We start from the raw sequence: 27,459 nt of genomic DNA on the forward strand, positions 1-27,459 counted from the left end.
GAGTACCGAGTAGTTCTGAGTAGCGTTTCTTATAGTTCTCGACGAGTTCTATTGAAAATTGTAAGGTGAAAAAGCGATTGGACCAACGGTTTGCAAGATACAACGACATTTGTCGGAAGATCAATAATTTTTAAAGTGAATATATCTCGGAAACCGTTGGTCCAATCGTTTTTTCACCTTACAGTTTTCGATAGAACTCGTCGAGAACTATAAGAAGCGCTACTCAGAACTACTCGGTACTCTCAAAAAATTTTCCGACGTGGGACTTGGAAAAAAATTTGAAGTCAAAATTTTTTGGGAGTACCGAGTAGTTCTGATCGGAGTTCTGGACAGTTCTCGGCGAGTTCTGTCGAAAAGTATCAGGGCTCAAAGCGATTGGACCAACGGTTTCCGAGATATACTCACTTTAAAAATTGTTGATCTTCCGACAAATGTCGCTGTATCTTGCAAACCGTTGGTCCAATCGCTTTTTCACCTTACAGTTTTCGATAGAACTCGTCGAGTACTATAAGAAACGCTACTCAGAACTACTCGGTACTCTCAAAAAAATATTCAAAGATTTCTACTATTTTTTTAAACTTTATTATTCTTCAAAAATGTTTTTTATGTATCAAGAACTCTAGGTATTCACAAAATACTTCTGTTAAGCTGATCAGAACTATGCGACCTTGAATTTCGTTAAAAAGTTAGCACCCCATTTTTAAAAAATTATTAAAAAATGATTATTAAGCGCATATGTCATTAAAAATCATAGAGAACTCTTCGTATCGTCAAAAAGAAGCAGGAATTATCATCAGAACTATTGTATCTAAAAATTAATTTTTCAAAAATTTTTAATTTTTTTTTTATTATTCGAAAATTTTTTTTACATATCAGGAACTCTAGGCAATCGCAAATTGAAGCTATTAAGCCGCTCAGAACTATTCCACCTCGAAATTCGATAAAAAGTTAGCACCCCATTTTTAAAAAATGTAAAAAAAATGTTTATTGAGCGGAACTCTTGTTATTAACTATAGGGAACTCTTCGTCTCGTCAAAAGGAAGTGGGAACTCTAATCAGAACTCCTGAGTACTATAGTTGGGGTGCTAACTTAACATACCCGATATTTTCTACTTTATCGATTTTATATTAATAATTTTGTTGTCGTTATTGTTAGTTATAACATATTGTTTATTACATAATTAAATATAATGTGGATTAAATTATTTGATAGAAAATTATTTTTATTATCGGAAACTATCGAAAACATAGATTTGTAGTAGAATTGGCGTATCGAAGGGACCCGTTCGTGTCCACAGAAAATCGGTGCCAAGATGCAGGCGGAATTGATGTACCGAAAACCATCGGCGATGACGAGCCAGGGCGGTTTTCATCGTGCCGGCAATGATAATAAACGAGAGAAAAACGGCGGACGAGATTCGCGGGAGACAATACATTCGGGCCACTTTATGGTATCGGATTTCGAGGCTGAGGCGCAGGACGATGAAGACGAACTCGCCGTGCCGGTGCCAGACCAGGAGGAGTTTTCTATCTCCGCCACGCCGGGTTTCTTCTACGAGAGATTCGCGAGTTCGTTGAACAACAGGAACACCTCCCAACAGCTGAGCATCGAGACGTCCTTGAACAAACTCTTCCAATGCATGTCCCTTGCCTACAGGTGAGTTCCTCCTTTTCTCCGGCTATTTCTAATGTCTGTGGGTTGAATGAAGCGATGCATTGACAATGTGCCACTTAAAGTCCGTTTATGTTTTTATCAATGTAAATCAATTTTAATCTCGATTCAACTATCTCCTCTTCATCTTTTTCTAATTTTTAGAAATAAAAGATGTGAAGAGTTAGTTGAACCAAGATTGAGAAAAAGTAAAGATTTAATCCTTAATTTTATATTTATTTCTCTAAGAGAAAGAAATTCTTAAAATAATATACCTACTGCAGAGTGTCTTACAACTTTTTAAGTACAAACACGTGAATTATGTTTTACAAATAAAAAATTTAATTTTTAATATTTTAATAATAATGCTTTGAAGGAGGAGAGGGTAAAGTAGAGTAAAAAGTCTAATGTCGAGATATCACAATAGTTTTTGGATTATAACTAATCAAAGATAATAATTCGTGTAAAATTAGAGCGATGAGGTTCGTTACACAATGTGAGTATCGGTCTGTTATCTTTTAGAAGCGCGTATTTGTAGAATTATGGGCCTCTGCGCGAATTCTACAAGTAATAACTAGTTATCTTTGATAAAGTTATAATTCAAAAGCTATATTATTGCTACAACATTTTGTATTGGGATTTTTATTCTACCTCTAGAAGACACTATTAAAGTACACTGTGATGAGACACTCTGTATATATCTTATGTCGATATACTTTTTTATAAATGTTTTAATATTTTAAGAAAACTTTTTTATATGAGCAATGTTGTATTGTTTGTGTTAATAATTTTGTATGTTAAATGTATTTAAATTAGGAATACAAATACGTAAATTATGTTTTGTACTAATTACGAATTTAATTCTTTTTTCTATTCAAAATTTTTATTTCTTTATTAATATCAATGTGATTAAAATTTAATATGCTTAAAATATCATTAAACGCATTATTACAAATTTCGAACAACATAATGAAAGAATTAAAATTTAGCTGATGATTGCTCTTCCGTTTATTTTTGAAATAAGAGACATAATATCTTAAGTCTTGTCAGCAGCACAATTATACGAGATTAAAAAAAACACGGAGGACGATGTTCTCTTGAAAGGCATGTTTGAGTGGATAATTGTTAATTTGATTACATCGCAAGATTAAATGCGATAAAACATATGTATGTATATGTTAAAGATAGATCTATTCGTTTTCATTTTATTGTCGACATTTAATTTATGTTTTCTCTTTCTTCTTATAAAATGCCTTTCTCTGTTTGACATAATTGACGTAAAAAAAAGGTAAAACTAACAGGTCTTGTATACGATTGCGTACCGAAGGAAGAGAAGTGTTCTTGTTCTGAAAAAGTAAAAAAAAGCGCATCTCACTCAGCAACCGAACAAATGCTGTCCGGTCTGGGCTAGCCGGTAGCATTCCCGCTGATAAAAGACAATTGAATTAATGAAAGAGAGGCCGTAGAACCAAACGACAACACCGCAATTAAGTGCGGCCTCGCTAAAGTTGCGCGCGAACGACGAGAACACACGGCTTCTACAATTTCCGTTTCCCTCCCGACGACATCACGCCGCGATTGTTTCCCGTTGCTATATATAAACACTTTGGCCCGTATTCAGAACGCGCTAACATGTAATAGTTTACGTCACGTATACTATAGAATTTCAGAGATAAAAGCGCGCTTTTATCAATAAAAACGCGTTCTGAATACGGGCCTTTAATTTTAGTTAAAGTCATCCCAGATTTATTAATTGTGACCTTGCTGACATTTTTCTTATTTTAGAAATCAAAGGAGACACGAAAATACAATTAACTTAATTATTCAGGTTTATGAAATCCGATAGAAAAAATGGAAGCTTTTACTTAGTTTTCTTCCTTCCTTTTATTTTTTAGATTTATTATAAGCTTTTCTTGCACCATTTTCAGGAATATTTCTTGCGATCATTTTTGTATAAATTCTATCGTTAATATTAATTGTAATATTAATTGTAATAACGGGATAGTTAAATATGAAAAAAAAAATTTGTAAGGATGTTAATTTAATTTAATTAAAAATTAGGATGCTGACAAAGAATTTATAAGTTTATTAAAATTAAGGAAATGTAAGGAAATAATAAAATCACATTATAAAACATTAACTAAAAATATACAGAAAGTAATTAATTAATATCATAAGAAATTAATTTTATAACGATATTGAAAAATTACAAATAAAAATCAGTCAAATAAATGTGTTTTTCTTATTTGCCGATATATTCAGTGACGTTACAGCTGATTCATTGTGGCACGCTTGCAAGAGAAGCTGTTGTAGTCACACGTGCAGTTTTAAATTTTTAACATGCTTAGTCACATTTGTGACTGCGGCTGTTTTTGATAACCTCAAAGAAATTTCAATTGAGTTTATTCGCAATCAAATTAAAACCGCAATTTTTATACAATTGTTTAACATAATGTTTATCAAGTATAGCTTCCCAGCAAATAACGTCAGCTTACTTCGTGGATTGTTAAATAGTAAATAATGGGAAAAAAAAAAAATAAAATTTAACGTCGTACGAAATAAGTAAAATATTTTATCTTTTTTATTAGTTATATTATATATTTTATTATTGTATATGTTATTTCCTTATATTCTTTTATTTTATTATATTATGTGTTATATATATATATATATATATATATATATATATATATATACTATAATTTGTAGGAGTATATATAATTCCGCGTTTTCTTTACATAACGTTACATATATGTTAATGTAAAATTATTTTATTATATTATTATATGCTATTGTATTTATTGCTGTTTGACGTAATATAAGCTACAAGATGGAATTGCAAGGGAGCAAACATAATTTGAAGATAACATCAACAATACAATTTAGGCGCTATATCAATACTGTTCAATACAATGTAATTTCAATTAATTTCCCGGCAAATCCAACGCCGACACGGATACGACGCTACATAGTATCGGCTCCTGTCTTTGATGATGCTCTGACAAACAAGAGGCCTAATTAATTATATCTTTGACGACCTTGGAAAGCGCGCCGCGTCTCGATCGATCGGTCTCGTTCCGTTATCGATGATAAGGTCCTGAAGAATTGTACTCTTCCTTTTAATAATAAATGCAATGTAAACATCGGTGAAAATAGTATTACAAGTCTTGAACCAAAAAAAGCGTTCTTTTTACAAGCATTTTTGCTTTGGAGCAAATCAGAAGCAAAATTAATTTTAAAATTTAAAAAAACGCCGTCTTGTAGCAAAAATGTTTAAATTGTGGATTTTTAAATATTACATTTGAATAAATGTTACATTAAGCTCAAACGAAATGATAGAAGGGGAGACTCTTCTATATTAAAACCAGCTTTATTAAGATATAAGTGTTCCTAGCGTAGCACTCTCACGCGCACATGGATTTGAATAACTAGATGTTGATTTAATCGGGACTTGTTAAACTAGGCGCAGTATTGCGGAAAAAAAGAATAAATGAAGCGATTAAGGATCAGTTTGCACAGTAATAGCTACCGATTGAAACGTATCTGTTGGAATTCTTCTTGTGGAATGGTGTTATTATTTCGATACAGAACTCACAATAAAGTTAGACGAAATTAGAAAAGTGATTTAGAATAGTTTTCAAGTGCACTGAGTGTTTTTTCCCTTGCGCGATATAATGACATCAACTTACAGTACTATCGATTGCTTTTCAAGTAATATCTTTTCGCAAACGTCTTGCCGTGTGAACTCAATTCGGGGGTACGTAAATTCAATACTTTTCTAATCTCAATTATCACTTGATACCGATCGAATTTTACATGCTTGACGCGTTAAAAGCCGTATGACGTATTGAAATGAATTGAAATGAATTATGATAAGTTGATATCGATACAACTGAAAAGTGAAGCAATAACAAAAACTATACTTGTGCATATATTACATATTCTCACGTAATTTTCGTATAAACATGTATGTAATCTTAATTAACTACATGAAAAATATTCATGTTTGCGGTACAGTAATCGCAAACTGTTGTTCATGTTTTACGTCAGCAATCTTAGACCAATAGAAACAGAAAACCTAGCGAAGTCATAATCATGATGCAGCATTCTACCACTTAGTCAGATTTATGTTTATTCATCTTTATGAATTATTAAACTCAGATTATTAGATCCATTAAACCATAGGATAAACTTAATCGCTAACACATTTATTAACGAAAAATTTTACTACAGAATAGAATACATAAATATTTTATGTGGAAATATTAAAATTATATATATATATATATATTGTATTTAAGAATTAAAATTTTATTTAAAATTTATACAAAAGTTATTAGATAAAAATTAAGTCTTTGATATAAAAAAAATAGAAATTTATATACTCTTTTTGTATAAGAAATTTACATAACTATTCATATTCTATTTATTTATACTTTTACTTATTTATTGTTGATATATCCTATTTTTTCTTGATCAAAATAAATGATTGTATTAACACGTTAGTTGACAGAACCGAATTAATTGAACTCTTAAATACATTCCCTATCGCGTCATCACACTACACTCGAAAGAAAACATGAATGGATTGGATTTCCGTGTTTACGTCGTTAATCCAACTTTTATGAAATCGACAGTGTACGCATTAGCGTCCATTCTTGCGCGTCTCACGTTGCATAATGCAGCTATTGTTGAATTAATTCATAAAACTATTCACAGTAATAACGCGGAATAAGAGCACCTAAGCTCGGCAAAAGCACGGAGCTACCGAATTGCGAAATGTAAAATCTACTTTTTCCTCAATTTCTTCTGCATCTTTCGACAGAATGATTTACGAGCGTCGTTATCGACGAAAGATATATATTGTGCATTTTATCGAATAACTTGTGTGTTTGTTCAAAGACTTCAGTAAGAAATTTGTCCACACTTTGATAACAATCGTAAAGAAAAAATAATCTAGAGTAACTCATAATAATTTCGGATGCTTCGAGTAACTTCTGACGCAATACAATTTATCTTACAACATATTTTTTTTAGAATTTTCAAATCTTTTTTTTTTTTTAGAGTAGAAAACATAAGTTTTTTTTTACGTTAATTATTAATTTTTATTTTATATCGCAGCACACAGGGCTGGTTACGTATTTGAAATACTTGTATTTATTAAAACACGGTTTTTGTAATACAAGTGTATTTTTTATTTAAAATTTGAAGATTGAAAGTTTTATTTATTTCGTAATTTAAACAACAAAATTAATTATCAATCTTTTAGTATTTGTGTGAAATACAAAATACTTCTTTATACACTCTTATAAAATATCAAATATTGTACAAAACATTTCCACGTGCTCCGCTGAAATAAAAATACAAAATGTAATTGTTTTACAAATACCGTTTTTCTAATAAAAGTATTTCAAATACATGCCCAGCTTCATAGCGACCACAGATTTTTTCTTACACAAGTGCTGCATGCGTATATCATAAGAAAGTTGCTTTCTTTGCACACTATCACTTTATGTCTTACTTCAGCGTATTTCACGTCCGCTACATGTCTATATACATAATTAGCGAGGCACGTATTAAAAATGATGACAGTTGCTTGAAAATCAATGCATACACGATTTCTAGGTCAGGCAATCCGCGATTACAGACTTTTTGGGATCAAGATGAAGTAGCGTGAGTGGATAACGAGACCTTATGGCCGGTACTTATCATCGATTTTTATATTTAAGTCTGTGTTAAGTACAGTCTTCAGATATTGTAAACTACACACAATCAAAAAGCTGTATTAGCATCTTGTGTTCATGGCCGATATTCACAGTTCATTCTTATTTTAAGACCGTCTTAAGTTAAATGTCTTACAATGTTAATATATGGTCTTCTCATTGTTAAGACGCTTTCGAACTTAAGACGATCTTGAAATAAAAATCGGACTATGAATATATATTGACCTTTGTCTTTCAGCCAATACTAAGCAAACTTTTAGTTAACGTTTCAACATAAAGTCCTGTAAAAACATCGAACTTAATCGAGATCACGATCGATCTCTCAAATCGCGAAAATGCAAATCGTGCTTATAGGTACGGATTACCGTAAAAGCCTCCTCTCCTCCGTGTGTTCTTTTATCGACCAAGGCCACTGCGTCATCGTGAGCACACGTTCGTAGTGCGTACCATGTGTACGCGCCAGCAATGTAACTTCCGCACGACGATCGAGCAACAAGCAAAGCATGCAAGATCGAGAATCTGAGAGTTGGAAGCGCTCCGTGGAGGCTCGCCTACCTATCCAACCGGTGGTTGGGCTATTTCCATTTCCCCAACCGTTCGACGTATACTCACTGTATATTTTTACAATGATCAATACATTACATGGAAGAAGATGTTTATCATTCAATTGCTACCCTTAGAAGAGGCCCTTACGCGATAATCTATCCAAATTCAAAACATATTCTTAAGTTCATTCTACAGTTGCGTAAGCGTAATTGCAAGTGGCTGTACAGTTGTCAGAATTGATCAACCTGCATAGCCGAATGTTTTCCTCATATTTGACTGTTTAATTGGTCAATTCTTGATCAATCTAATCTAACTACAACTACTTCTAACTACGCTTATGCAATTATAGAATGGACTTATAATGAGGAAGTTTTTTTATCTTGGCACTAATCCTAAAAGAGTTTTAAAATATTATACTCGAGAGTCTTTAAATTCTCAGAATTTCTTTCTTTCCTTTATAAAAATCTTTTTAAGGAAATGCAATTTTTCTCTCCTCGAAGAGTTATTATTAAATTAACTTAAATTCAGGGACCTTATAATTATAAAAACGTAAAATTCGCCGTGAAAGTAATTTCTCTAAAAAACAAAAAAATTATTGTCTTCGAAACGGACTGCTTAACGAGGGATTAAAGGCAGACGAATTTAGTTTCCACGGCGCGATCTTTGCTCTCTTCTTATAATTCAGATAATTAAAGCCGCGAAACGCTGAAAATAAAAACGGTATCGAAGGATTCGCGCTTATCGAAGCGAGTGACTTGGTACTTCTTTTGTTCAAGCCGTGTGTAGCACTTTATAATTTATCGTCGGTATTTTTTCAGAAATCTTTCTACAAACGCGACGCGATATCTGTTTTGTCATACCATTGAGTTTCTCGACAATACGATAATAATCGCAATTCTGCTAGGCGATGGTTGATCTCAACCGAACGGCGTATCGTGCAATGAGCAAATAACTCATTATCTGATAATGAGATTCTGTAGCGCTACATATGTATCATTAATGTTACGAAAATGACGAAATTTGCAAATAAAGACTGTGATGCGCATATTTTCAAATTTGTTTCAAGCAAATAGATTTACTTATATAGTAATTACAGCATAAATAAATTTTTATTAATACAGTTAACAAAACTATGAATACTTAATTGTAAAAATGTAACAGAAGAACATAATACTTTTAAAAATGAGAATTTATTATTAATAGAATTTCTGCAACGTGTATGTTTATCATATCGGTTAAATAGCAATCATTAGTAAATAATAAAGATATTTATTTATGCAAACGATTGTTTTAATTTGCTTCATTAAAGCACTAATTCTAATAATCTTTCTTTCCTTTTTTCCTCCTTTTCTTTTTGTTTAAAGAATTCCTAGAATTTTCAAATTAATTATTGTTTAAAAAAAATCCCGCCTTAATATTTGTTTATTTTTTAATATAATGCAACGTTACAACGTTTGTTATCAGTAATGTAATTATTATTATATATTATTGTAACAAATCGTATAGTATAAAATAAAGAATAATTAATGATAAAATGAACAGAAAAGTAAAAATACTTTTATAATATATTTTACAATGTATTAATTATTATATATACATATATTATATATTATATATACATATATTGTATATACATATATTTATTTATCACCAGTACAAGTATATTGAAATTGTTTAGCTCTGGACTAATTTTGTTACCTGTCTAGTAACGTGTGAAGAAGTTAATTAATTGCTCATACGACGTAACTACTTGCGAACTCATTACATATTTTATTGCATTATACCTCTACATGCAAATACCTTTCTATATATAAATACATATAAGTATCTTTCTATAATATTTGCTTTCTTTGCAAATAATAAAAACAAATTTTACCTTATTAAAGTAGTTACCATACAAACAAAAAAAAACATACATATTTACAAGGATGCATTCAAGAAAAAGCTATTAGCGCATTTTGCGTCTATCTATCTTGTTTTACGTTCAATGAACAATAAAGAAAGAATGACACAAATAGCTCTAATAGTGTCTCCGAACACACCCAAGATGATCTTTTGTAACAAGTGCACTTTTTTTTTTACTTTAATTAATTCCACGTGATTAATTAATCCGACACATACTTCAGCGATAATTTCTTGTAATTATTTTTTTTTATTTATCGGTCGTCTATTTCGAAATGTCTCGTAAGAATTTCGGATGCAAACGACATTGGATTCTTTTAGAATTATTTCTTTTCTCCGCCGCATTTTTCGAACTCTGTCTTATCTAATCTCTTAAAAAATTATAAAAATCGAAATGGCAATAACTCGGAAAGAACTTGGCCGGCCAGGGTCTAATGCCAAGGAGAAGAACCCTCGTTATGTGTTCATCGTAAAGATATGAGAAGTGGAAATCTTCCGACTATAGATATTTTATTGACTCTTCGTCGGCGATATATCGACGAATAAGATGATAACGAAAGCTCGCCACAAGATTTTGCGGTTGCATGTTTCAAATACTAAAAAAAAATAGATAGTTTTTTCCTATAAAATTCGTGTAAAATTCAATAATGAACTTATTTTTATATTTCAAGTATTCCTATTGTAAAAAATTGTTATCGATGGGAAGGATGAAACCATTACAAATGTGTTTAAAAACGCATGTAATAGTTTTATGTCGTAACTATACAATAATTAAAATTTCGTACAATATATATTATTTTTTATATATTGTGCATTAAATAAATAAAAATTTCTAACGTCAAACGATCAAACTTACAAAATAATTTTACAAAAAGAAAAAAACTAGACTGGATTTCTTTACAGAAATCTAATACTGATCCCCCATTATTGAAAGACATTAATTACTTACTTTAAGTATTAAAAGCATTATTATTTAATACTTTTAATACTTCAGTACATAATTAATTCTATTTTTTAGTAGTAAATTGGCCAAAATTCTATAAGCACACACACACATTAGACAAAAATTAACGACAGCAATAATAACACTACGGCAAAAATGTGATCGAATAATTGGCACTAAAGAGGATCTTTAAGTGTGCTTTTAATTTATGTTAAGTCACAAATGCCAGAAAGAAATATTTATGTTTGCAGGCACATGTCGTTTGTTGAACTCTCGCGTGGAAATTCACTAATCGCTCTAACTGCGCCTTGGAAAGCTCGCACAAAGCGCACGGTGTTCCCCGCGATAGAGTCTGCGATAGAGAGAGAGAGATAAGCTTGTCGAAATCCAAACACTCGCCTACTAACGAGTCAAAATTATTGGTTGCGTCTTAAAATTAATGCGATGCATCTGCCTGATTGAAATGTTTTGAAGAGGCAGCAGTCTAAATTAACATGTGTTTCATTGAATGAATTATATTTTGAGGACCATCATCGGTACAGAGGATGTCGATTGATATACTAATGTTATTGTTAGTTCATATTCGTTCGCATTATTTTTATTTCTTTATTAAAATCAGTAGAAAATATTTTTTGTACGTGTATAGATTATACTCCATATTTTGTACAACATAAATGTTATTGGATCCAAAATAAAATAAACATTTTTAAGCATATCTTTTAAAAAGAAAATAAACGTTATTGTATCATACTATAAATTATTAGAATGTTTATGAACTGTGCACAGGATATTTGTGCTTATGCAAATTCTTTATGCAAATTCTTTAGGCATGTTCTTCACTTTATCTTTTCTAGTAAAACTATTGAGATATCAAGAAAATCTTATTCTACGTTTAATTTTAAGTGATGTTTATTTTCACAGAATTTCAGTTTACCGATGAATTAGTCACATCATGATATTTGATGTGGAATATTTCAGAAATGTTAAAAACGATGGAATTTAATCTTTAAAAGATCTCAAACTTTAAAAAATTACCTGTAGTGAAGTTCACCCAAGTACTTCAATAACACCTTATACAGAAAATAAAATAATCTCGTGAAATACCGTATATGATTTTTGGGTAGTAAGTTTATTATATTTTGTTTCATCACATTAATATGAATAGTAATAAGCTTCACACAATATACAATATGTTGATAATATATTGATTATATTAAATTATCCATGTTAATTATATAAAAATCAAATTTGATTACCACAGTGGGTATGACGTATGGGCATTTGGATTTGTTCCAGACAGAAGCTGACATCGCCTAAGTGGAATCGTTTCAAAGGCATCAGATTAAGATGGAAGGACAAGATCAGACTGAACAATGTAATCTGGAGATGCTGGCATATGCAATGTAAGCGGAAAAAAAAATACTTAGCACCTTCTGTCAGCTGATATATATTTTAAAAGTAAACAGAGGATCTCTCTGGGATATTTTCTGATTTAAATTCAATTTATCATTACGTAAATCTATCTTTGTTTTATTAAGAAAATACAAAATACAATTGATTGATAAGCTTTAGCTTTGCTTCGTTATCTTTCAACGCATCGTCACGAGTTCGCAAACTCGATCTTAATCTATCTTCATGTTATCGATCAAAACACTCGATACTAAATGAGAAATGATCATATTAGTTTTCAAAAGTGTTTCTGTGCTTAAATACTGTACATTTCCATTGAAAGCATACAATACGAGAATGAAAAAGCTATAGGTATACATTCTATATAATTCGTAAAATCCGTTTTAAATGCAATATGTAAATTCAACGTTAACAATTATAAACATATTTCAGTAATTGTTTTATATTTAAAGCGGATTTTACATGTATTTTAGACTGACAGTTCCTTTTGTCTTCTTTTTGAAAATACTTCAATTTCAACCTGCTTTATTTCATTGATGCTTTGATTATCATGATATACGCAGAGTGCTGCTTATCGAGCTCAGACAGCTACCGGCTGTCTTACTATTCATCGAACGACCGGATAAGTAATTACTCGTCTATTTAAAGAGCTTCATCTCTGCGTGCTACATTCGTATCAATAATACTTACCTGGCGTAAGTCCAACTTATCATTACGAGCCAAGAAGGCTCGTATTTTACGTATTATGTGTATACATAATCGTTTTGTTCTATTAGCCCAATTGTTTTATTTATTCGCTGAATACGAAAAATCGAACCGAAACAAGATATTGAAATAAGAAAATATATGCATTGAAAAAAAATAATGACATATATTACTTGTCTTATAAACTTTTGCAACTTATCGCACAGTATATTGATAATCGTAAAGTAAACGTAAAGTTAAATGTTGCAGTTGAAGTAAATACACTCGGTTTATCACCTAATGACCAAATTTACGGAAATATGGACCTTCGAATTATATTTGAGGTCATATCTACTATTATCGTAATATATTTTTTTTTAAAACTTGAAGTGTTTACGTTTTTTAAAACGATTAGAATTTTTCTAGCAATTTTCTCAACAAATTTTAATAAACTGAAGTAAATATAAAAAAAAATAAAATTTATGTTTAATATATGGAATAATTTTTCTTTTTTAGTTATATTGAAGCAAAACACGTTGGTGTGTCAATTTGCATCACCACTTGATGTGGATACTCACAACAAACCCGAGGTACGATCCCTACATTTAACTTAAATGATATGATGAATATGATAATAATATATTGATAATAATATATTGATTATTGATTTATATGAAGTATATACATTTAATAAGCCCCATACTTAAAACAATCGTAAACAGATTAATGAATCAGATGTTATAATTTCTTTTAATAATCATTCAATCTTGATATCAACAAATCAAACATCGAACGTGGATATTAATATTAATTATTAAATAGCAATGTGATTCGTTACTTTTACTATTCGGTTTTGCCTAATTACGCAATTGGGAAATGTCTTTATCGCAATTGGCGACAGCTTGTTTGATTAGATAATTCGTAGGAGTTTATAATTCCTCGAAGTGTTGCTAGCAGATTGAATACGCATATACTCGAAGTAATAAGAAAATCCGAATAAGCTCATGAAGTCGTAAAATGTTTTTACGTTTCTTAATAAGAATTGCGCTTAGTGAACGTGAATCATTGGCGTATCTCTTATCAGGCGGTGGTCTTAGAAGGAAAATACTGGAAACGAAAGCTCGCGGCCGTTACAGCGGAATACAAAAAATGGCGTATGTTTTATCGAAACAAAATCCTTGGCTGGACGAACAAAGATGGCATAGAGATGGTACGTATACATTTACAAAAATGCGTATACATTTACAAAAATATAGAGTATCAAGATGCTTGAAAAATATCTTCGCCTTGAAAAAAATAATACAATAATAAATAAATAACAAGGGCGATGTAAGAGTCAAAATATAAATTCATTTAATATAATGATAGAAATCCAAGTAATAAAAATAATACAGTAGATGACAGATAATTAATAAATTTAGATATCAATGTCATTTTATTATCATTGTGTTTGTTTGAATAGATTTCCTTTTTTTCATCAGATATGAAACACAAATATGATAAGTTATTTCTTTTAGATGGAATCAATGGACATGCTAGATTGGGGCAGTGGATGTGGCACTACCGGTAGTTTTGGAACGGGTACGGGAAATGCATTTGGAACTACGAGCGGTGCTTCAGGTGGGGAGAGTATGATGGTTGATGAAGATTACATGGAGCTGATGACTGACACCCTTTTTTCAACCATCAGTTCGAATCAACCGATATATTTTCCTGATCCTAGAGAAATTGGTAATTCTTTTTGAGATATTATATCCACGAGATATTATATATTCGCTTATGCGGAAAGCGCATCCGCTTGTTGTTGGATCCGTCATCCTGAATTTTAAAAATCTAACATCATTTTCGTAATCAGCGACCTTCAAATTATATATATACATACTTTTTGACATATGTTATCAAAATTTTTTAGGAACGATTTTTTTCTTAAAAAAGTAAGGTTTTTGCGCTCAATTTGTTTATAACTAATTCAAGTTGCAAAATAAAAGCTTCTGTATCTAACTTGTTATTAAAGTAGCATCTAAGGATCATATAACAATTTATTGCATATGCAGAAACCTTAAGAGTGGAATTTGAGAACTAAAAAACGAAAGAGAAAAAGGTATTGCATATATGCAATCGTGCAGCAAAGGGTTAATGTGTTCTTGACGATTGTATTGTTTTTGAAAAGCTTACAAAAAAAATATTCGACAATCGTTAAAATAAAACTTTACTACTTATAAAAATATTGCAAATACTATAATATACGAAATATGATATATTCAACAGCGCGAGGTGCCAGCTTAGCGGACTTTATTCAACCTAGTCTAGGTCCGTTGCAACCGAATCTAGACGATTTTATGGATACATTAGAGCCATTGCAAGGTATAATAACGTCCATTGATTTTATATGAAATTGTTTTTTGCATGACATTTCATGTTGCATATTTTGATTTAAGAATTCTTAAACTCAAAATTGCCTCCCGTACCCGAAGAAGATGATATGTTTCGGAATAATAATCTAAATACTAATTATCCTGATTTGGACCTGATGACACCAATTAATCAAATAAACGAAATAGGCGAGGTTCCGACGATAAAAAACGAGCAGACTGTACAACAACAACAACAACAACAACAACAACAACAACAACAACAACAGTTGTCTCAAGAAGAGCAAGAGGCTAATATGCAGAATCTCCAATACACCGCCAAGATATATACTCAGCCTCAATCTGAAACAACAAATATATATAGAAATAACATGTGAGTATTACGAAACGATTACTTCATGGATAAGCGGATAAAGTGCAAAGTTCGAGGTTCGATTATAATTCACGGATACATTACTCTTTTCCATTTAGAGCTATGAATCAAAATTATGCTCTTCAACCGAACTACGAGGCGTCCGTTACGACAAATCAACCCATACGAGAAAAGACTAGAGGTAGCAAAGGGTCGAGAAACGGCCGTATGATACAGCAATCTCAACCACAACAGCAGCAGCAGCAGCAGGATATGTATCAGACGACTGTGCAGCAACAAAATTCGGGCTTCCACTCGCACCCGCCGCATTCTTATGCGATGGAAATTCAAGCGGTTCGATTAACACCGGTGCAGAACCAGCCACAATCTGTGCAGATCACTGCACTGAACGATCAATCAGCAATTCATGCCAGTCATATACCTGCAATCGCCGCTGCCGCCGCCGTGCAAAATCTGGTGACGGTACAGCATAATTTCGCTACGCAAGCCGTCAATTCGCAGCTGCAGAATCAGCAAGCAATAAGGCCCTTGCCAAGCGCCTCGCCGATGTCTAGTAAACCTTACAAAATCGTCCAGCCGCAGCAGCAGTGCTATAAGTTTCCGAACCTCGTACAGAATCTTAATGCTCAACAGTGTAAATTTAATACAAATAACTTTAAGGTAACTAAAATATAATATTTTCGAATATATGTCATAGTTTGAACATATGGAGATAATGCTTGTTTATTTTTCAGACGCATCCTACGCAACAAGTAGTATCGTCGGAGCAACCATCGCAGTCACAGATATTGCTACAATGTAGGTCATCCAGTTTGGATCTTACTACGTCCACTTTACATACCAAACTATTACCTCAACCGACGACGTCTAACGTGGAGAAAGAAGAGATCTTTGCTGTACCTAAGGTTAATATCTCGTATTGATGTACAAAATAGATCAACAATTGACATTGACAGTCTAAAAAAAAACATTAAATCTTTAAAACTGCTAATATTCAAGTATTATAATAAAAATATTTTCAATTATCAATATAATTATATTTTTTTAGTATCAAATTAAAGGGAGGAATAGATCCCGAAGTAGTTCTTCTTTAACGGCGCCTAGAATACATCCACCGCCGCTAGTATCTGCAGTGAGCGACCCAGCCTTGAATTTGAATAACAATGTTTTACTTGCACACTTACTTACGAATAGTAGTACGTATTTTTATTGCAATTCTACCTTTTCTTATATAAAAAGTGTGAAAATCTTATGAGATCGATTGAACGTATTATAATTACTACGATTTACACAACATATCTTTACAATATTAATTAAATTTAATTAAATCATTTACATTAAGAAAAATATTTGAAGTGATGATTGATTCTTATGTAATATCTTCACTTCTATAGAAGTAACGCAGGTAACGACAACTCAACATATCACGACCCCAGTGACTGTACAAACAATGCAAACTTCTAGTATACAACAGACTCAACCACAGCAACAGGTATTAGAGAAATATCAGTTTATAATGTAATCGTCTTGTGTTTGAGATCAGTGATTCATGTTGATCTTTTGCAGACGATGCAACCATCCACAGCCCAACAGATTCTCTTAAATACGAAAAATCAAACGCATCAATCCCACAATAGTCCAATAGGCTCACCAAAGGATAGTAGCTCTAACGCACACAGTCCCCAGGCTTTAAGTCTTAGCCCTCTACATAGTCCCATGAGTTTAGGTAGTCCTTTATCGCCCACTCGCGGATACATGAAGAGTGAATCAGAAAGGGGACAGTATAAAGAGCAGAGGCGAGTTGGTCATATTCATGCGGAACAAAAGCGTAGATATAACATCAAGAATGGCTTCGATATGCTGCACAGTTTAATACCACAGCTCAGTCAAAATTCCAATGCGAAATTGAGCAAAGCCGCGATGTTACAGAAAGGGGCGGATTATATCCGACAACTTAAAGCGGAAAGACATCAATTAAAAGATGAGATGGATAGCCTGAGACAACAAATCGAGTGCCTTAATATGTCTATTAGGTATGTATATTCTAGTTATATTCCTAATAAATTGTAGCCTCAAAATACGTTATAAACAAAAGTAAAAATAATTAGCAATTATAGTTTACAAATAGCTGTTAAATGTATAATTATCTGTATAAATAAAATAATCTTGAATACTTCATGATGTTATTCTTGCAGTAATTGTCAATCTATGCTTCCCGCAACGGGTGCTCCAGTTTCTAGACATAGAACCAGCAAAATAAAAGAGATGTTTGACGAATATGTACGTGTACGTACGCAAGAAAACTGGAAATTCTGGATTGTATCCTTTTTTTCTTTTTCTGACACATTATATCTTAAACTATTAACTCACATAAAATATATCAAGAATTTAAAAAAAATTAGCTTCCTTAATGTAATAAAATCAGTTCAGTATATTGTTAGAACCGTTAATGCTGTCCTTCAATGCTTCAGTCTCAACTGCGAGTATCGAGGATTTGTATAGAAGTACATTATTGTGGGTAGATCAACATTGTTCACTCGTCGATCTCAGACCAGGTTTGTATGCAAGAAAGAGATACATAAAAAAAAAATACATTTAAATATTTCCATTGCTTTTAACTATATAAAATGAGTTGGTATGGTTTGAAGAACCAAATAAGACGATATAAGAGAAAAAATTGCTTAAAATCATTATTTGTAAAATCTCTCTTTGACATTGTAATTTTTCTAAATAAACATTTAAATATATTTTTTTAGATGTCGGCTTTTATAATAATATATTATAGAATAAAAATATAATGAAAAATATATATTTAAAAATACAACATAATGCAATGAATATTCACAATTATCTTGACCAAAATATTATTTTCAGCTGTTTTGAATTCCCTCAAGTCTCTGTGTACTGCCACTGATATTTTATCAGATCCGACCCGCCTTCCCGAAGAAGCGCTTGCGGCAGTTAATCGAACAGAACGCCGACGATCCATGCAATGATCAAGTTCGTAAATTCAACAGCGTGTTTGTATAAAAACAAGTTAAGGTTTAGATAAAATCGTAGAGATCTCGGTCATCTCGCGTTGTTCTCGTTTCGGAAAGCCCTTTCGAACGAGCTCTCACTCGACAACCTTATATACCATTTTTTTGGTCCTCTTACTCCCAGAGGTGTTAAAGTGGATGTTTTCGAGATTAAATGAGATTTAATAGATTTTATGATCCCATTGTGACTCGAAATTTCAATCCTATATTCCCGAATCATTCAGAAATTGTGGCCTGTGGTTGAAATTGTGGTTGTGAAGGTGGCCTGAAACTTTTAGCGGACATTGTATATGAATTCAGGGTTCCCACGGATATCTGGAAAATCGTGAAAAGTCAGAGAATTTGAAATTGGTTAGGGAAAATCGGAAAATATCAGGAAAAATATAAAAGAATCTGGAATTTTGAACTTTGCTCGTAATTCTCTTAAAATGCTTTATATTCCAAATGTTATAATTTTTTAAACATTATATCTAACGTTTATAATCAAATACATTCAAAACTTGCACTTTACAAATCATTCCTTATTACGAGATGGCGTTTTTGAGGTGCTGTGTGGTGTCACGTCGTCTATAATCATAACGCAACGTGAAAGAGAAAAGTTTATTTATATATACACAACCCCTCTCTTTTTCTCTTTCGCGTCACGACGCGACGCGTGATGCGCTCAGTAGAAACCTACCATAAGTGCTAATTTAAACATAACTAAACAGACTAATAAGTGAGAGAGATTATTAGAACTTAGAACCTATTCCTCCCACGACAATGACAAGTAAAAGTGTTTCGATTTCAAGATTATTGGTTACAAGATCCTTTGTTTCGAGATGTTTTTACGAAAAGCGAAAAAAGCAATTTTGTTTATATATATCAATATAAATTGATATATATATATATATATTAGAAAGTCAGGGAATTTCAAAATTCATTTTTTGTGGGAACCCTGTGAATGTAAGGATGATAGTTACCGTATAATTTAAGTTAGTCTATGCGAAATAAAAAGAAAACATAACATTCGGTTAGTTAACCGAAACGCAGAAATAAGAATTTAAGTGCAATTCCTCTTTTTATTGCGACATCACGTTATTGTTGCAAAGTCTATAATGGATAATTAAAAAAACATTTTATATTACAGATTTGAATATAAAGAATATATGTACGTAATATACACTTATACTGCAGTATGTATGCTGACAGTATACAATACTTGATACTAATATTGATATGGCACAGTCATTTGCATTAATATGATTACTTTTTGATAAAATTGTCTTATTGTGTACTTTTTCTCACGTTTATTTCGCGTAATTGTATGCATTATATTATGGAGATGTGATTCTCTTAGCGACGGAGTTTTCAAATCGATCTTAACAAGAAACGAAAACAGAAATTGACGTCAAAAGAGACTTTATTTACGAGGGTAGTTCGAAGAGTACTCGGCCTGACAAAGAAATGATTTTTGGCAAAATTTTTTTGTATTTTTCGACATAGTCCCCTTGTAAACCAATGCACTTAGACCAACGGTATTCTAACTTTTTTAGACCTTCAGTATAATACAACCGAGACACTACCGTGTCTCCAGATTTTTCTGACCCTTCAAAATAAGCATTTGTCTCAGGGTGAAAGCACACGGTAATCAGCATGCGGGACAGAGGATGCGTGATTCGAACAGCCAATCGGCGCTTTTCCGCATTTTTCTGTACTTCTCCCGTATGCATTTACGGCCCTGTTGCCTGTGTTTCCACCCATTGTTTGGACTGTTGTTTCGTCTTTGGCGTGTAATAATGAATTCATGTTTCATCCACAGTGATGAATCGTCGCAGAAAGTTGGATTACGTTTAAACATGTTCAAACGAATGCGTTTCTGATCGACCGTTAAGCAAACGCGGCACCCATCGCGCTGAAAGCTTTAAATTTTCATGTGCAAATGTTCGTGTAAGATGTTATAAACACGATCTACTGAGATGTTTACAATGTCAGCACTTTCAGTCGTCGATCATTTAACACGGCATTTTTTCGATGATATACTTTATATAAGCTTATAATTGCGTGGAGACGATAAAAAGGGGGTTGCTCATAAGATACATGTTCACACGATTATGTAAAATAAGATCTTTAATATGGAAATTTATGTGATAATGTACAAATCATTTGCAAAAGGTTTAAATACCGAATATAGCTTAAACTACAAAGGACTTCTGTATATTGTAGTGTTAATGTAAAATGTTGTATATAGCCCGATGTTAAGAGAGAACAAAATGGTTAATTCTACAAAAACTAAATTCTTTTTTTAAATTGATACTTCACATCATGTATATTGTTAATATGTTTTGTTTTAGAGCATAAAGAATGTTATTTTTTAATACAATATATAGATGCCCTTATTCAACTTACATCATGTATGTACAATGCATTAAGTGATAAATAATATAAGCGAACTCATCGAAGGGATGTTTTTTTGTACAATATGTATCATATAAGCATAAAAAAATTGACATGTTATTATCAAATGTTATAACAACATGAAATCCAAACTAATTCATTTTCTTTTTTACTTTCTCCTTCTCGCAATCATTACTTTTAACTATTATAAATAATTATATTGAATGAAACTAAATTTAGAACAGTCACACGAAATTGAATACAAATATATATTTTATTGTAATATTCGGAAAATGCTTTCCTAAAATAATTTTTATTGGAAGTAACAAAGTACATTGGAAGGTCCTTATAATGAATATTGTTATTTATTGTAATATAATTTGACAATTTTTATTGTATTTTATAAATTGAAATAACAAATTAAATTTATAAATACTTTCTTAAAAAAGCCTAATATCAAAAAATTTTAATTAGCATTAAAGCTTTGTTCTAATGTAAATGTTATAATACATACTGTTTACAATTGTTATTTTATAATCTTTGGACACACCTTGATATTGATAGCATTTAATATCTTTATGTAAAAATATGTTAATTATTCAACACGTTTTTATTTTTAAAAAATTGAAAGCTCGCCAGCTGAATAATCAACAAATCAATGCCAAAGTGGAACAGTCATGACATATCAGATACAAATTAACATTACTGTTATCAGGTATTATCGTGAATAGTGGTACCTTGACGCAATTGAATGCGTGGATATTTACACTTTCATTAATTAAATGCCTCACTTTTTGCATGGTATGACCTGTCAATTTTAGTCCACACACTGGGCAACCCACACAATTATTCTTCTCTGCTAGTATAGCTTTCAGACATATGGGACAAAATACTTCTCTATTCTCATTGTCAGCGTACATTGTTAAGTGTTCGATCTCGTCCTGCAAAATCTTCTCGTATTCTTGGATTATCCATTGTTCTGCATAATATAATTTTTCATTAAATTCGTATTATATCACAAATTAATTATTATGAATTACAATTTCTAATAATATAAATTTCCAATAATATAACTGAACTTTTAGTGCTGATCATACCTTGTTCGTAAACAATTTCGTTTTCTAATTCACTTGCTTCTTCCTGAGATAGTGGCTCCTCAATCTCTTTAATTATAACTCTTTTATTGTCGTCATCTAATGTTGCTAAATTCTTGAATTCTTGGCGTATTATTTCTGTCAATGTATCCTGCATATGTCTTGAATGAAGTTCCAAGCCAAATCTACGTTTATTAAATAATTGCTCCCGCTTCTCTCGCATTTTCTGACGACATTTCTAAAATCAAATCAGATAATATTTAAAAAAAGAGACATCTTGTATATAAATATTGCTTTACGTTTAATATCACAAGTTAGTACAAGCGTTATTCCTTCTCAGCATTCAATAAATAAAAGATTGAATAATACTTGTATCGACTTGAGTCACTAAATGGAAAGCATAACATGGACATTTTCCAACAAAAAATACAGGTAACTGACAGGTAACACTACAGAAAGTACTTTTCATTTAATGACATTCCGATATAAACATTATTCTTTCTTTCAATAAGTAACAAAAACAGAATAACACTTGTATTAACTTGTGTTGCCAAATGAACACAATGTAACACACATATCAGTGTAACATAAAGAATTATTTTGGCAAACAAGAAGGATGTAATGCTTTACTATGTTATACTATATCAATTGTGTTTCGTATTGAAAAATGCTTTGCGTTCTTTTTCTCTCTCTTTCTTTTTCTTATAAACCATTTGATTTTAATAATCTTTTTTTTACAGAGAGTTCTATACAGAGAATCTATGATTTACATTAAAGATATTAAAGTTTAAATTTAACAGAAAAACAGGCACGAAAAAAATGTGTACGCATAAGGATATCCATAAAAAAATGCAGAGTCGCATTTATATTACTATCTCTAGAAATCGTAAAAGTAGTACGAAGTAAACATGGATTTCCCAACCTCTCGCAACACCTCCTGCAGCTTAGGTGAGCCATGTCTGATTTTATTTACGCACTCTCTGTTCTTCAATTTCGATGTCATTGTAGAATTGAACGTTATCGTTTTCCTAAAAGATAAATTGAGAGACGTAATTTGACACGAACGTCAAATTACTCCGCACAAATACGATATAGGTCTGTTTTTTATTGCTGCACTCTTCAAACGGGTGCACATGGTGCAATAAATTGAAGTGAAACAAACGTATATTTGTTTCATAGTCTATGATTTGTTTCACTTCAATTTATTGCACCATGTGCACCAGTTCAGAAAGTGTAGCATTAGAACAGCTGATGTATCCACATGCACATGCGCAATTCAAAGCGTACACTTACCAACCCTTGCGTCCTAAAATCCTCTATGTTGCAGCTAACCAACACGTCGGACAAAAATCTAAAATCGTCGACAAATGAAATATTAAAACTGGAATACGAAAAATCAAGACGGCGGACAGTTGCAATTACAAAACGAAATTGCATAACCAGTATTTGTCGATAAATTTATTTTTATTTTCTTTCCTTCCATAAATTGAAGATATTTACGAGGAAAATTACAAAACATTCACACGCAGTGATACGCATGAGATGGCAAATTTAAATTGATTCAAATACAAATCCTATTCTATTATACTTGTAAAACGATGAGAATCAAATTAAAAATACCCTATTCTAATTATTCCACTGAATTATCGATAATTCAATTTTTTATGTTAAAAAATCAGGAACACAACATCGTATTGCGTTCTTAACAAATTTAATTATTATGATTGTATATAGTTTTTAATAAAACAAATTTTACGAACATGAGATATACAGTATTATTACAAAATAAAAAGAGCATATCAAGATATAGTACTAAACTGTGGCATTCATAAACTCTCTGTATGCTTCTTACAATTCTTTAGGATGCGTTCGCACATAAGAGGAATTCGATATAACAATTCGCTTATGTTTTATTCATATAATGATAAGTGGTCTATATACAGAAAAAAACAGTGGCGGCAGAGTAAAACGCTGCTGATCCGTTATTTCTGACTGAAACAACGGTGGATGGTTACTAAACGCGTAGACATAAATAATACAAGGCGTGTTATTCATATATATCTTCCTTGTCCGCTACATAACGCACTATGTCCTTAGGTTTCAGTAGTCTCTCCGCGTCCATGTCTGGAATCTCGAAGCCAAACTCGTCCTCCATCGCCATTATGATCTCCACATGATCCAAGGAATCCAGACCCAGGTCGTCCATAAAATGCGAATCCAAAGTCAGCTGGAGATTCAACGTATCGTTAGATTAGGATTCAATCGCGCGTCTGGGCTTCCTGCACAACTGACATGTCCTTCTGATAAAATAAATCGAATTCAATACATAGAGAAAGAGTATTTTATACATTTAAATTTGTTAATTAGATATTATACAAATAATAAATATTTTTCTGCCGTATTTTTTTAACAGTAGTATATAATAATGCAAATTATTATAAATACAATGAGAATAAGAGTTAATAAAGAGATTTATTCTACATGTCAGTATGTACGCAGACGCCACGATCAAGCGAGGTGTTAACCAACTGTTCTTTGCTTCAAGAAATATTTCTCAAGACATTTAAAAAAAGACTAGCAATAAAAAAATTAGTGAAATTATATCATGTATATAAAGAACTATCGACTCTTCTAATTAATATGAGAAAGCTATAAGTGTTAAAAAAAAAAAGATTAACATGATTTTCATTTATACATATTCAAACAATCATGATGAACTAATGATTGATGATTGACGATTGATGATGCATTTTCACACTTTTTCGTTAAGAAATATGTGTATATCGTCTACAGAAACGTCTTGGCAAATATTTTAAGAATATTGATTTCTGATTGTAAGATACCTTTGTGGGTTCAATTTTGTCATAAAGTTTCAGAACCAAGAGCACCCGCTGATTGATAATATCAAGGGTTAGCGGATCCTTATGACTGTAATGGCGCACCTGCTTGATGCGTGTGTCCCTTAAGCCCTGCAAAATTTTTCCGAGAAAGAAGAAAGATGTATTTTATGTAACCTTTTCTACAAGGACGTTGTTATAAGCGGTAACAGCCTTTAATACGCGTTCTTCGATATCCTTAATCGATTTGGGCTTTTCTCTAGTAACTTCTTGACAATATCCACGATTGCATTTTACCTGCATTCATCAAATGATTTTTTTATATAAATTTTAACGTTCAATCTTTATGAAATAATTTCATGAAGAAATTTAGACTGTACTTAGATAACTTTGCAAAAAAATATATAGTTTGATTTTATACTACTCTGTTAGATAAAGATAATTTAAATTCAAAATCATAATTGTATTATCCAACAGTATCGCACATATTTTTCTTAGAAATTTAATAACACTTTCTTATTAATTATTTATGCAAATCTTAAATACTAACAAAAATTAATTGACATGTTTTAGAATAAAACAATAGTTGAAAACGCTATATATAAATCTAAACCAAAAGATTAAACTTATTACACTCTATAGTTTTTTATTTATGCCTTCTATGTGATATTTCTAAAACTTGAACATACATTTATCTTCATTTAAGGCTCTGTTCTATAACTCTAAAGCCCGATCTACAATTGCATAAACGTAGTTGTAAGAATTGACCAATGACAGTCAAATTCTCCTCGTATTCAACTATGATTAGTCAATTTTTACAACTACAACTACGTTTACACAATTGTAGATCGGGCTTTAACAACATTGATACTGTCATTACATTGTCATAGTAACATGTTTATACATGATAGTTTTTTTATAGAATAATGATATAATGTGTCTATTTCTACTAATAGTAGATTAATTTTAATCTCGGTTCAATTTACTTTCGAACTTTTAGAACTAGAATAAGATAAAAATTAAACTAAGATCAAAATTTAATCCATATTGTGATGGAAATAAGCATAAGACTGCTATTTTAGAACTCTTAACAACAATGTCAGTGTTGTGATGTTGTCGCTGCGTAATTCTTTATAAAACCTGCTCAACGACAATATAACAATACTGTTACTGCCATGAAAATAAGGACCAAATATCCATTTATACTGATATACATTAACTTTAATCTCAGTTTAACTTAACACTTTTTCTAGTTCTAAGAAAAGTTGAAAGTAAAATTAAAAAAGGATACAGAGTAAATTAAATCGAGATTATAAAATTAATCTACATTGGCAGAAATAGACATTAATTCATGCTTTTTCATTTTCTAAACTTTTTCAATCAGCTTTCTTCCTTGTTTTTGCACTGGATCCAGATCAAGTATAGATTGTTTATGTCTCCAAAAACTAAATATACAAAATCTATCATGTGATGCAACTGATGGGTCAAAGAAGTTGTAAGCACCAATAGCATAAAGTGCAGCCAAAATAAATGTGTTGAGTTAAGGTGAATTGAACTGGTGGACCTATGGGTCGACCGACGAGTCGTCTCTAGGCATCTCAGCAAGTATTTTAGATCGCTTCAGTTACATAATGTGCGTTCCGCAAAACTGCCGCGAATAATCGCTCGGCGAGAAGTCGATCACGCGTATCACACTGTCCGTCAATATTACCTGCGGAACGACAAACGTGGTCCATGCGGCACGATGCAACAACCTCTGCTCACATCGCATCTGTACGAGTGCACCACTCGTGCATCGCAACCGACTAAATGAGTTTCTGAGGCAACCGGTGTTCCTCGTTAACAGTCGGACACCCGCCAATGACGCCATTGTCACCTAAGATGAATGAGGACTCTAATCCGTTTCCGTATTTCTTCCTGCCGTGGGGCAATACACGAGACGAGACGAAGCTCTTTTTGTTCCTGGACTTTCCGCTCCGGACGACTCGCGGCGCGGATTACGAATTACGAGGAATATTCCGACATATTTCACCGCGCGTGCTGACATCTACTTTCGTAAATCGTAGAGCGAGCGATTTCATCAATTTTATCAGTCAAAGCGGCTATTGGTAGCGATGCAACAAAACGATATTTTTTGTTCAATTTTTGTTTTATCTACACTCCCATAGATGCTGTGCTTATACATAGATACATATATTTCACGTGCAAACAATATTAAAATATAATGATAAAAATATAATGACAAAAAGAAAATGTAATGTGCATATTATAGGTAGAATAACTTATAAACTTTAAAATCTTATAGAATACATGTATAAAGTCAGGGAATGGAAAGTTACTTTTTAAAAGTAACTAGTTACAGTTACTCGTTACCGAGTAAAAAATGTAACTAGTTACAGTTACAGTTATCGCTTTTTAAAAGTAACTCGTTACAGTTACCGTTACTTGAAAAATAACTTTTCGTTACTTTTCCGTTACTTTTTTAAAATCAATTTAAAAATGTACTTTTG

At 31.7% G+C, this 27,459-nt stretch overlaps 3 protein-coding genes across 5 annotated transcripts in view; 1 reads left to right on the forward strand and 2 right to left on the reverse strand.

Annotated features, from left to right (window-relative positions):
- Mondo (MLX interacting protein mondo) overlaps positions 1 to 18,600 on the forward strand; it is a 27,797-nt gene extending 9,197 nt beyond the window's left edge. The window contains exons 2-16 of one of the 2 annotated variants that reach the window (XM_018545853.1): positions 1,299 to 1,657; positions 12,062 to 12,168; positions 13,376 to 13,449; positions 13,944 to 14,069; positions 14,377 to 14,590; positions 15,128 to 15,223; positions 15,298 to 15,604; positions 15,703 to 16,264; positions 16,339 to 16,509; positions 16,653 to 16,800; positions 16,999 to 17,096; positions 17,171 to 17,637; positions 17,800 to 17,923; positions 18,030 to 18,159; positions 18,479 to 18,600. In XM_018545853.1, the coding sequence (XP_018401355.1) occupies positions 1,314 to 1,657; positions 12,062 to 12,168; positions 13,376 to 13,449; positions 13,944 to 14,069; positions 14,377 to 14,590; positions 15,128 to 15,223; positions 15,298 to 15,604; positions 15,703 to 16,264; positions 16,339 to 16,509; positions 16,653 to 16,800; positions 16,999 to 17,096; positions 17,171 to 17,637; positions 17,800 to 17,923; positions 18,030 to 18,159; positions 18,479 to 18,600 (3,090 nt within the window). In that variant the 5' untranslated portion in view covers positions 1,299 to 1,313. The remainder of the gene's footprint in view (positions 1 to 1,298; positions 1,658 to 12,061; positions 12,169 to 13,375; positions 13,450 to 13,943; positions 14,070 to 14,376; positions 14,591 to 15,127; positions 15,224 to 15,297; positions 15,605 to 15,702; positions 16,265 to 16,338; positions 16,510 to 16,652; positions 16,801 to 16,998; positions 17,097 to 17,170; positions 17,638 to 17,799; positions 17,924 to 18,029; positions 18,160 to 18,478) is intronic. The other variant, XM_018545854.1, reaches the window with a different exon arrangement.
- A 3,055-nt stretch (positions 18,601 to 21,655) lies between these two features.
- Positions 21,656 to 23,214, reverse strand: LOC108778649 (RPA-interacting protein B). Its single transcript, XM_018545877.1, has 3 exons — positions 23,035 to 23,214; positions 22,116 to 22,350; positions 21,656 to 21,997 (listed from the first exon to the last, which is right to left on the reverse strand). Exons 1-3 carry the CDS (start codon positions 23,113 to 23,115, stop codon positions 21,666 to 21,668), a joined length of 648 nt encoding a protein of 215 aa, XP_018401379.1. The 5' UTR covers positions 23,116 to 23,214; the 3' UTR covers positions 21,656 to 21,665.
- A 704-nt stretch (positions 23,215 to 23,918) lies between these two features.
- Positions 23,919 to 26,980, reverse strand: ND-ACP (NADH dehydrogenase (ubiquinone) acyl carrier protein). Of its 2 annotated transcripts, none has more exons than XM_018545871.1 (3): positions 26,661 to 26,980; positions 24,956 to 25,081; positions 23,919 to 24,339 (listed from the first exon to the last, which is right to left on the reverse strand). In XM_018545871.1, the coding sequence occupies exons 1-3, from the start codon at positions 26,817 to 26,819 to the stop codon at positions 24,160 to 24,162; spliced, it is 465 nt and encodes a 154-aa protein (XP_018401373.1). In that variant the 5' UTR covers positions 26,820 to 26,980; the 3' UTR covers positions 23,919 to 24,159. The 2 variants fall into 2 exon arrangements, with proteins under 2 accessions (XP_018401373.1, XP_018401374.1); XM_018545872.1 differs by lacking the exon at positions 24,956 to 25,081 and adding an exon at positions 25,127 to 25,246.
- Positions 26,981 to 27,459: the final 479 nt, after the last annotated feature.

The sequence above is a fragment of the Cyphomyrmex costatus genome, unplaced genomic scaffold (genome assembly GCF_001594065.2).
Source record: "Cyphomyrmex costatus isolate MS0001 unplaced genomic scaffold, Ccosl1.0 scaffold505, whole genome shotgun sequence".
Taxonomy (NCBI): Eukaryota; Metazoa; Arthropoda; class Insecta; order Hymenoptera; family Formicidae; genus Cyphomyrmex; species Cyphomyrmex costatus.

Excerpts from the sequence above, each read along its gene's own strand:
- LOC108778649 (XM_018545877.1), bottom strand. The coding sequence starts at position 23,115 with ATGACATCGAAATTGAAGAACAGAGAGTGCGTAAATAAAATCAGACAT. Across the intron at positions 22,351-23,034 it reads TGCAGGAGGTGTTGCGAGAG|AAATGTCGTCAGAAAATGCG; the intron begins GTTGGGAAATCC and ends ATTTGATTTTAG. Across the intron at positions 21,998-22,115 it reads CGAAATTGTTTACGAACAAG|AACAATGGATAATCCAAGAA; the intron begins GTATGATCAGCA and ends TATATTATGCAG.
- ND-ACP (XM_018545871.1), bottom strand. The coding sequence starts at position 26,819 with ATGGCGTCATTGGCGGGTGTCCGACTGTTAACGAGGAACACCGGTTGC. Across the intron at positions 25,082-26,660 it reads CCACGTTTGTCGTTCCGCAG|GGCTTAAGGGACACACGCAT; the intron begins GTAATATTGACG and ends AAAATTTTGCAG. Across the intron at positions 24,340-24,955 it reads ACAAAATTGAACCCACAAAG|CTGACTTTGGATTCGCATTT; the intron begins GTATCTTACAAT and ends TTGAATCTCCAG.